Source organism: Hoplias malabaricus, chromosome 1, assembly GCF_029633855.1.
Source record: "Hoplias malabaricus isolate fHopMal1 chromosome 1, fHopMal1.hap1, whole genome shotgun sequence".
Lineage (NCBI taxonomy): Eukaryota > Metazoa > Chordata > Actinopteri > Characiformes > Erythrinidae > Hoplias > Hoplias malabaricus.
The window spans coordinates 44,995,061-45,006,118 of record NC_089800.1 but is presented as its reverse complement, the minus strand read 5'-3'; the positions used below and the strand labels follow the sequence as shown (position 1 = coordinate 45,006,118).

The 11,058-nt window shown below is 39.9% G+C and overlaps 1 protein-coding gene across 1 annotated transcript; it reads left to right on the top strand.

Annotated features, from left to right (window-relative positions):
- The first annotated feature begins 971 nt into the window (after positions 1-971).
- Positions 972-8,448, top strand: abhd15a (abhydrolase domain containing 15a). Its single transcript, XM_066664022.1, has 3 exons — positions 972-1,821; positions 5,232-5,584; positions 7,083-8,448. The coding sequence occupies exons 1-3, from the start codon at positions 1,360-1,362 to the stop codon at positions 7,630-7,632; spliced, it is 1,365 nt and encodes a 454-aa protein (XP_066520119.1). The 5' UTR covers positions 972-1,359; the 3' UTR covers positions 7,633-8,448.
- Positions 8,449-11,058: the final 2,610 nt, after the last annotated feature.

The following is an 11,058-nucleotide window of genomic DNA, read 5'->3' as shown; positions in this document are numbered from 1 at the left end:
AGACTGCATCAAAAAAAAAGAAAAAAGAAGAAGTCTATGTAATTATCTCTGCAATATTTCAGAGAACATTCATAATTAAACATAGAGATAAACTATTGAAGAAAAGTATGAAAAAGATTGGAGGGTGTCTCTAATGGTCCAAACCACTTGGATGTGTTTACAGGATTTTTGCTGTCATTTTCAAATATATCAGATTCATTCATTGTCTGTAGCCACTTTATCCAGTTCAGGGTCATGATGGGTCCGGAGCCTGGAATCACTGGGTGCAAGGCAGGAACACCCTGGATAAGGCACCACTCCACTGCAGGGCACCACACACTTACACATTAACCCTCACCCATATACAATCACTAAAGACAAGGCTTGAAATCACAGCACGCAGGTCTCTGGATCTGTGCGATAGTGACACTAACTGTTGCACCACCCTGATATACAAAATGACATGCTAATCTGGACACTGAACTAGAGGTTATAGATCAACGACGTATCAGATATTCAGATATATACTTCACCCAGTACCCAGATGTTGCCCTGTGTTTAAAACTGTGGTTGTATGGAACATTTTGGATTTTAGTAATTATGGGCCTGAAGAAATTTTGCAATGTAAAATTCATCATATTTAAATATGAAATTAAATAATAATAAAGAAATAAAAACTTGGAACCACACAGAAAAATATAAATCAAACTGTTTCAAGCTCATGTGGACTACTTTTAAAACTGAATGGACACCTTATATATACACTCAGAGACGTTGACAAAGCTGATGTCCTTGCAGCAAATCCTTAGAAAGTAATTCAAGAAATATTCATAGAAGACGAGACTGTGTCTCTGTTATAATAGTGGCTCTACTTTTTCCCTGATTAATATGAGCAGAAGTCTTGCTCTGAATGCAACTCGTCAAAATAAATGTGGCTTTATCAGGTAACCAGTAGCTGCCCTCAACGGCCATTAAATTCTACACACACACACACACAGAGAGAGAGAGAGAGAGAGAGAGATTGCATAACCTGCAGAGCTCACAGGGAGAGTGAGACGCTCACAGAAGCAGCGCTTGATTTGAAAACCTAATGGCGCCAGTGTAGCTCAGTGTTTTCATTTAGGGTTTTGTTTTTGTACCTAACCGTTAAATACTTATTATTTCCGTGGAAATGAGGACTTTTTGATAGCCTGAGCGGAACGAGAGGCTTCAGTGAATGAAAGGTGCCAAACTAGAGTGAACTTTGTATGGTCTTTCTCTTTCCCGTTGTGGCTGTGCGCGTTCACGTTCAGCAGCAACAGTAACAATATGGACCCAGAGCTTTCAGTTTGTTAGTCCATCGTTTTAAGCTCGTCGACTTCTCCGACAGAAGCCGTACAAATGCTGGCATGGATAGGCGCTGTGTGCATCCTCGTCCTGGTGTTCAGTGCCTGGCCGTTGCTGAAGCGTTTGGCGGAAACCTTCACTTCACCAACCGAGCACAAATTGCACCCAGCGCCGCCGCTGGCGTTCATCTGCAAGCCGTCCGCGCTTTACAACTACCAGCTCCAGCACTGCAAGAGCTTCTGCAAACCCGCAGACCCCCACTGCGGCTCGGCGTGGACCTGGAGGAGCTCCGGTGTTCTCCAGACTGTGTTCGGAGCTCTGTGGCCGTACGACTCCACCATCCATTTCGTCCGAGATCATCTACAGCTCAGTGACGATGGACTGGTGTCTCTAGACTGGGCTTTTAGTGGTGCAGGGACCCATCCCAAGAGAAGAAGGACCTCCAGTAACTCTACCAGCCCCATCCTTCTCATCATCCCCAACTCTTTTGGAAAGATCACCAGAAACGTACAGAAGGTAATAGTGAAGACATTGAAGATCTGCTGCAGCAGCAGTATCTTGTCAGAGTCCTTTTTTTTGCAGTATGTAGGGGAAAATATTTTTATATCAACATAATATGAGTAGATTTATCTCTCAAAACCAGCCCTAATTAATTTCTGCATGCCCATTTTACCGACTTCTGTTTATTCCGTAGGATCAAATGGCACGTGCCATTAACACCAATATACGTGAGGTCTGATCTGATTGGATGAACTGTATTGTGTATTATTCAAAAAGCAGTCCGTGCTGATATAACTCTATAACTTTATTGTCAGTTGCTGAAGTTGAGCCGCTGCAGGCTGAAAAGGCAGCTGTACAAAGATTAGCCATAATGACCTCTTTGTTTCTACGCTCTTCATTTTATCAGCTCCTCTTACAGGTGCACTGTGGAGTGCTACACTTACAAAATGTAGTCCATCTGTTTGTCTGCATATTTTCTTAGCCCCCTTTCTCACGGTTCTCCAGTGGTCAGGATCCCAGAACAGGCATTACTAGGGTGGTGGATCATTCTCATTGTTGAATTGACGCTGATGTTGTGATTTGTTAGTGTGTGCTGTGCTGAGTGTAGTGGATCTGACACAGCTGATGAGGGACTAGAGGATGACTAATGCAAACTGCAGCAACACATGAGCCTCCGTTTCTGACTTTATACAAGGTAGGTGAGTGTAACGGAGCAGATAGAGAGGTGGGTACTGTTTAAAAAATATCTTGAACCACTTGTTCCAGCGCAGCAGCACACTAACATGCCACAACCAAGTCAGTGTAACTGCAGCATTGAGAATAATCCACCATGGTCCTGATCATGAAGAGTTAAAGTTAGGTTGGGAAACTTCAGCAATGTTTACACACTAATCTGTAAAAAGAACATGGATTTTTTTTCCACAACGGGCCCTTGAGTAATTTCAATCTAACTTTGTTATGTTCTTCAAAAATATCAAATATGCTAATAAGCCTAAAGCAGTACTATATGTATATTAAAGGCTTTAGTTGAAAGAAGTGAATGGCTCTTTCATAATGGTTTGAAGGTGTTTTGTTTATCAAATCCACATCTGGCATACCAGTCATAAAGTAGAGGCTCATCTGTGCCCTAATGCAGCACAGAAGACACAAAAGTGATGCAGTCAAATACTCAAATGTAAATTGTAGGTTTTTATTGTAAATAATGATATGAGATAATTGGGCTGTTGCAAATATCCTATATTATTTAGTATCTGCCTATACTAATGACTGTGTTGATACATAAACATCTGTAACCTGTAGAAAATGGGACAAAACCAACCTGGATTAGCATTACAGGGAAATTGAACCTTTTCCTTAAATTAAATATCGTTAAATTGGTAACTTATAGGAGAATAAAAACAACACCTTAATTTTCAGTGGACATCTGTGTAAAAATAAGTAATTTTGAAGCATTTCTTTTGGTTCATTGATCAAGAAGTTCTTGAGGGACTGCTGCAATGTTCTAATGATGTAGTGAATTAAGAACTGCATGTTTTTCTTTCAACAGCAATGATATGTAATAAATGACCGAACTGCTGACAGTATGACCTATGTTTTTCTTCTGCGGTGTATGAGGCATCATCAAATATTTTGAATATCTGTGAAATGTAAATATCTGTCCAACCATCTTTTTTTTTTTTTTAAAGAAAATGCAAATCAGTAAATGTAAAGTGATTTTCAGTCCATACATGCAAAACTAAAGCTGCAGACAATTGTATAACACCTGTCTTGATCAGTTTTACCAAGCGTATATGTAAAGGATTACATATAGTGCCTGATGAGTCTCCTCTGGCTAAAGTCGTTTCGTTATTTACATCCGCTACTTTCTTCGATTTGTGTTGCACAATATCTGCCTCCCTTTTAAATAAATGAAATGCAGAATTGTGCAGTACTCAGCACACTGTAGAGAAAAGGGTCCTATGTGGTGTCCTTTCATCTTTCAGTGGGAGGCACGTTGTGTAAGCTGTAAGAGTGTAATGATGATGCCTTTGTGCAGTACTTGTGTGTTTCTGTCACTATTGCACCAAGGTGTCAGGCCAATTAAGCTTCTCTCATGAGAGCAGGGCGCAGCAGTGCTGCCAGAATGGTGTTGCATTCAGTGACTCTCATGGAGCATTTCTCTTCTAATGAAAGCTGCCCTGATTCTTGATTAGTGCAGTGAATTTTTTTTTATGCCAAGCCATTTATTTTCAAATCACAGTTGATTTAAAACAAAATGTTGGTTTATTCAGGGATTTTATTGTTAACAGTTCATGTTGCTTTATAGATTAGATTCAGTCCATGACAATGAATGACTGACATTGTTTGGGATCATGTTAATTTACTAAAAAATAATGAATGAACTATTTGTCCATCTGCCCATTAAAAATTAAGGCTAATTCAGGCCTAATGTGAAACTGAATGAAAACATCAACATCATTTTGAAAAATGCTGACACTTTTATATGTTACACTGAGATTTTTGAGACCATGGGTCTGTCTGCTTTATTGAGTTGACTCTGGTCTCTACGAAGGTTTTTTTTTCCCGGTGGTGGAACTGGAGCAGAGATTGCTCCCATGACCTGAGGGTAATGGGTCCATGTTTCTTCCAGACATCATCTCTCCTTTGCTGACGTGCACACTTGCACACTGCCTCAGTGTGTGTTCTGCAGTGGCATGGAGATTAAACAGCATTTAGAGCACATTGGAGAAAGGATGCTCTTACCCTAACTCATTATTTTTGCATATGATTTGGAAGGTATGCTAATTTCAACCATGCACTTTGACCCTTGTTCAGACACTACATGATTCATTTATGTAATATGAGCTGTAAAGTGGTCAGCAGACTTACTGGAGCCTACAAATTACCAGCATCAAATTTGGTTTGTCTGACTTCATAAGAGAAAAAAGTAGCAATTGCGTCCTCCACAAAAAATGTTGTTTCTAGTCATGTATTGTGGTAGGCAGGTGGAATAGAATTTTTTCCTTAAACTTACTCAGACTTTCAGAACAAATGCTTGCTTATGAAGATTTCTCTGTCTCCTCAAGTATGTGTGGAATGTGGAAGAAGGCAGCCATACTTGTTTTCACCATGTCTCAAGACGCCATGACAGAATTCCACATGGGCCTGATGTTTAAAATGTGAAAAGTCCTGAGCAGTGTCATCCACAATTACACAGCCTGTCGGTTTGCTTATTTCAAAAAGCTCTGGGTCAGTGACATGCTTCAGAATGCAATGGAACGTTTGAGAAAATATATATGTACTTTAAAGAGTCAAATATTTATTTTTTCAAGTCTGTTGAAATGTATACAAGAGAATCACAAGGGTTTTTTTTTACGTCACTCTTGCCTGTTTGACCCCCCCCCCCTGCTCTGATTAGCGGGTGACGTGTGTGTTTTTCTTTGCAGCTCTGTGAGGCAGCTGTGAACCATGGCTACCTCCCTGTGGTCTTCAACCGCCGGAGTCAGAATGGCACACCCCTCAGCACAGTTAAGCTGCAGCAGTTTGGTGACCCGGCTGATTTGAGGGAGGCAGTGCGCTACATCCGTTACCGGCAGCCAGCTGGACGTCTTTATGCCGTGAGTGAGAGCACAGGCTCTGGCCTCCTCCTCTCGTACCTAGGGGAGTGTGGCTCATCCAGCTATGTCACTGCGGCAGCTTGCCTCTCCCCCATCTTCCGTTGCCAGAGTTGGTTTGAGAGTGGTCCCACCTGGCCCTTCAACTGGGCCCTTGTACTCTACCAGAAGATGTGCCTCAGCAGGTACAATTAAAGGAGATAATTTGTAATAAATATAATCTAATATATGTGCCTAGTTGGTGAGTTCAATAAAAGATTCACTGATGTGTCTCAGGCATGGAGCAGGGTGGTATAACAAATTCAAGACAGTATCACATTTTGTAGAGGAGGGGGCGACACAACAATGTTTGAACAATATTAATGCCTTTCTCATATTAACTTAGACTTAGAGGTGAGTCATAACTTATGACAGTATAATAATATTTTACTGGTATTTAGAACAATTTTATCTTGACCAGTTTGCTTTCATAAGTATATACAGTGGAACCTCTACCTACGAACTTGATCCATTCCGTGACCCGGTTTGTAAGTGGAAAAGTTCGTTTCTCAAGTCAATTTTCCCCATTTAAAATAATGCGTTCCAGCCCCCACCCCGAAAGTCACCCTTTCTGCACTGATATATGTTTACAACACTCTCAAATTAGTAAAATAAAAAATACATGTATCATTACTAAAAATAAAAGAGAAATACAGTGGTAACAGTAATAAAAAAGTTTTAAGTGGTTACATATCGCTACCTTGAAGACGTGACGACTGTCTGGAGGAGTAACACAGGCACTGGCTGTATGACGGGAGTCGGGTGGATTAACGGAGAGTAGGCAGGTGAATGTGGGGAGACGAAGCGTAGATACGGCTTAAATTATAAGCTTAACTTAACACGAATTTCATTGTCTGCTATTTACACTAGTGCTAAATTGCTAAAGCTACGATTTGCTAATCTTGCGCTAAGCTCACGTTACGCTTACTGCTATTGTTGTTTTAATGTTTTTTTTTTTTTTACATTTTTTATTTTATGATTATTTTTTTTTTATCACCAAACTTTATCACCAGACTCGCCTATTGGGGTCAGTGGCCATTTCCAACCGCCGGCTCGGCGGAGGCTTGGGTTCGTTTCTAGAGTCATGGTTCGTTGGTGGAGGCAAAAAAATAAAAAATAAAAAAAAAAATAATAAAAAAATAAATATATATGTATATATATATATATATATATATATATATATATATATTCAAATGCCCGGTTCGTATCTTGGAAAGTTCGTTAGTATAGGCGTTTGTTAGTAGAGGTTCCACTGTGTAGGTTATCATCTATATCATACCAAATGCCTGTTTCATTAAATAGTGCGTAGTGAGCCTTGTGTACTCTACAATTAAAAATTCTTTCAAGAAGTAGACGCTGCACAAATGTCCTGCTCAAATACTCACTCCTACTGTCTCTGCTTGTTCTACAGCCATATTGGAGGTGTGGCCTTGCAGGAGACAGCCATTATTCAAAACCTGAACTCTTCAAATTGAAATACAATTGTTGCCATAGGAACTGCTGATGTTTATCCTATATTATTGATTTCTGTGTTGTGTCTGGGCAGTTTGCAAGCTCAGTATCATATTTTAAAATGGTTAACAAAATGGACGACTGCTCCTCAGAAAGAGATCATTGCTGATTGTGTTTTGAATTTTCTCGCAGATACAGAACAGCGCTGGGTGAAATGATCCACACTGAGAGTCTGTTCTCCAGCAGCTCACTCAGGGCAATGGAGGAGACACTCTTCTGCCAGGCAGGTCTGAAAGGGGCGCAGGTGGAGGGGGTCTGGGAAGCCTACTGGGAGCGCAATGACCCATTAAGGGATGTGGACGAGGTTGCCATCCCTGTGCTGTGTGTGTGCAGTCGAGACGATCCTGTCCGTGGTGAGCCTCAATCTACGCTGCCTCTGGAGCTCTTCGAGAGCAACCCTCACTTCTTTCTGCTGTTAACCGCTCAAGGAGGCCACTGTGGCTTCTCCGTCCCTGAGGAGGGCCCTGTGCTCTGGAGCCATCAGGCCCTTCTGGAGTTCTTTAGGGCCACAACAGACTTCTTTGCAGCTGAAGAGCGTGCCAAACAGGCGTGTAGACGAAGAGGGCTTAGTGGGGTTGGGAAGACTTTCCGCCATCGCAGTGTAAGCTCCTGCAAGAGGATTCCTACCTGCTCCCACAACATTCATGCCATCTACAACTGGCAAAGGTCCTATACCAGATAATGAGCACTGATGTGTCTTTGGATGTGCCCCAGTGTTGCAGTGACAATCGGAACATTTTAAGCATGTGTTAAAAAATTTTGAGGAGTAGCTAGTGGACAGTGCAGCTTTTTCCATTGGCAACCGTGTTTGTTTTCTAGATAGACCCCACCAACACCAAAGGGATTTTTTAAAATTCATAATTACAGTTGTTGAGCACTTCATTTCACATTTTAGAACACTGTTATATAAAAAAAAAGACATCCACTCTACAGGTTTAATACAATGGTGCTTCCACTTTCTGATTCTCTCAGTCTTTGTTGTGAAGACAGCAGGATTGTTTTTTTAAATATGATCTCACTGCCTTTAAAACATTTTGCACATAAAATGATAAAGAAAACAGCTTCCAGGACATTAACACTCAGTTTCCATGAGGCTGTCCTCTCTGTTTAGGCTTTTCTAAAATGTGGAGCATGGCAAGTAAGTCATAATGTTATCACATCTCTTTTACATTAAACTGTAATTTTTGGAGAATGGCAGGGTATTTATAATTGTCCTGTTGATCTATGATAAAGAGTGCGTATGTAAGTAGTTGTCTGAGCTGCTGGGGTTTTTGTATACCACACTGAGGTTTGTCTGTCAGGGTAATAGTCTATGTTTTTGCAGTGGGTTGGACCAGTTGGTGGCTTTTCTCTGAATGCGCAAATACTGGATGGTATACCAGCCTTTTTTTTTTTTTTTCTCACTATTGTTATACAATGTTACTGTTGAATTGTTGAATCCGTGTTTACTTGTTAAATTATGTACATGCTTGATGAAACATGTTAATTAAAAGATTTATCTGGAAACGTACACAAGTTTCATGTCTTTTTTGAAAATATAAATGTGTATATATAAATATGCTTCTGGAGATAAAGGGCAGCATACTTAAAAATTATTTCTTACATTACATAACTGCCACGCGTCATGTGACATCATGTCCCACTGTAGTCCTGATGTAATTTTTTTTTTTTTTTAATTGGACATCCCAGTTTAGCTCTAGCTGGGAGCTAGAGCAGAGTGAGTGTGTGGGCCTGTGATTCGATGCGACAGACTCTGCAGATTCTCTTTGATGCTTACTTCAACAGAGGGCTGTGGAGCTGGCAGACACTATTTTACAGTGACCCCGTTACTGTCATATTTACACCATCAGTCTGCTTCATGGATGTTGGGTTGTGCATTAGATCTGTGGCAATTTATATTATTTTAAGATGTATTATTTTTGAAGACATGAAATGGTAATTATTTACAACTTACAGACACCATCAGCAGTTGATGTGTTCATTTTAAGGAATAAAGCAAGAAACATACTACGTCATTTTTAAAGGGGATTTGTTTTTAGCTTTTCTAAGAAATGTGCAGTGATACGCTTCCAATTTTTTTTTTTCTTATCCTTACATAAACCCAAACCCACTGAAGTCTGGAAAGTATACTCTGAAGCATAGGAGGGGTTTGATTTCTCCTGTCTTACAAAGATGAAAGCTCGAAGTGCTGTTTATCTGTTAACACAAGGTCTGGTGTGGCTTAAATTCTTTGCTCCAGTTCTGGGAATTAACTTCAGATCTCTCATACTTTCCATTTCTATGCATGTAAACTTATCTCTTCAAAAACGAGTAAAGATTGTCCTTGACGTTTGCCCAGTAATATGTTTCAGAGGCTATGTAGATTTGAAATAATAGATTTTTTAAAATATATATAAACCCCTTCCACTAGACAGGGCCAGGAGGCAAATCTTTGAAATCAGCACACCAATTTGATCTGTGTAATTGAATTGCCCTTTGGAGCAAGCCCAGGACAAGATTAAAAGATAATTGTTAAGTCTGAATCAATTTGAAAAACATTCCCTTAAGTGCAGGACGCGATGGCTTACTTTAATATTCTGCTGAGAGCTCATTATCACAACAGACTGAAACCCTGACTTTAGTGAACCTTCGCACTACTTGCAATTTACGGATCTTGAAGTAAGCGAAATCACACCATTAAAAACAGGTAAATTAAATGTAAACATTATACCACCTTTGTGGAGTTTGTGATATTCCTCTAGTGCCATCTAGTGGATACGAATGGCGCTTCAGTTAGGAAAATGATTTTAACCGAACTTTCCTTCAATTCTGATGAAATAAGCACACACAACAGTCACATGTTATACAGTGGCCTCAGAAAAGCTGATGACAGGGCACCGGAAGGTTTAATCACAACGTATATAATATAATGCTTATAATAAATGTATTTTTATGTTAACATGTTTCCGTAATGCCAAATTATTAGCGCCCCACACACCGCAAAACATGTTTGGGCATGTTTTTTTTTTGTGAACAAATGAGAACCATGTCTTACTGATCCTGATTTTACTTTGCTTCGTGTATATAAAACGTTAAAGGGGCAGTATATATTTACAGAATATATTCTTTATTATTATCTTTATTTGTAATTCCTGCCTGTATAACACCAAACACTGTTGAAAAACATATTTCTAGCATGACCTGTAAAATCTTTGGCCATCAAAAAAAGAAGAGAAAGAAACATCTTCCTGAAGTATTTACTTGTGAATTAAGCGAGCAACGACATTTGACCAGCAGGGAGCGGTCCAACTAAAGAAACATTAAGGAATTATGGATTCAAGAAACAGTTTGGCGTGTGTGTCCGCTCCGGAGAGCCTTTATTTTACCCTGAGATCCCGCCCACAGCCCAATCCTAATATGGCTTCCACACCCAGGCATATGGAAGACAATAGCAGACAAACACTGTGCTGTAGCCATGGAAGCAAGTAAGTGAGCAGAGATAACATTAGATCCTACTGGACCTAATAAAGACCTCAGAATCCTTGCTGAGGATGCTCCACAGATTCAGTAAAACGGAAGTAAATGCATTTAAAAGATTGATACAAGCCCAGCAAGACTACAACATTGATGATGATTTGGCTATTTTTCTCTTGGTCTTTAACCAGTAGTGAAATTGGCATTTTAAATTCTTTCAAAATTTGAAGAGACATTTGTACTGCTCTGTGTTCTGTGTGCAGCTGGTAAACTGATCTTGACTAGTGCTGGCTTACACTGTCATGCTACAACATGCTAATGTTAACTGCTATTAGTCACAACGGATGAGTATCTGGGCCACAGCTGTTAACTTCCTCGGCTGTAACCAGTGTGACAGAACTCTATTACAGAAACTGCAAGTTTGACCCTCTGTTGATTCACTTTATGAATGTGATTTCTGATATCCATATTGATTAACCTTACTCCTGGCTCTCTAGCTATTTATTCATTGTATCTACCAGTTTTATTGTGTGTTCTAAGCCTCAGATCTGAAGCAGATATAGTTTTGTGGCATTGTTTGGTCTTTGCATTCATGACTCCACTTGTAAAGCTTTTGGAAGAGAACATGTTCCAGTGCCTGAAAGAATGGGTGAGG

Coding starts and splice junctions, on each gene's coding strand:
- abhd15a (XM_066664022.1), top strand. CDS start 1,360: ATGCTGGCATGGATAGGCGCTGTGTGCATCCTCGTCCTGGTGTTCAGT. Junction 1,822..5,231: donor TCACCAGAAACGTACAGAAG/GTAATAGTGAAG, acceptor TTTTCTTTGCAG/CTCTGTGAGGCAGCTGTGAA. Junction 5,585..7,082: donor CAGAAGATGTGCCTCAGCAG/GTACAATTAAAG, acceptor ATTTTCTCGCAG/ATACAGAACAGCGCTGGGTG.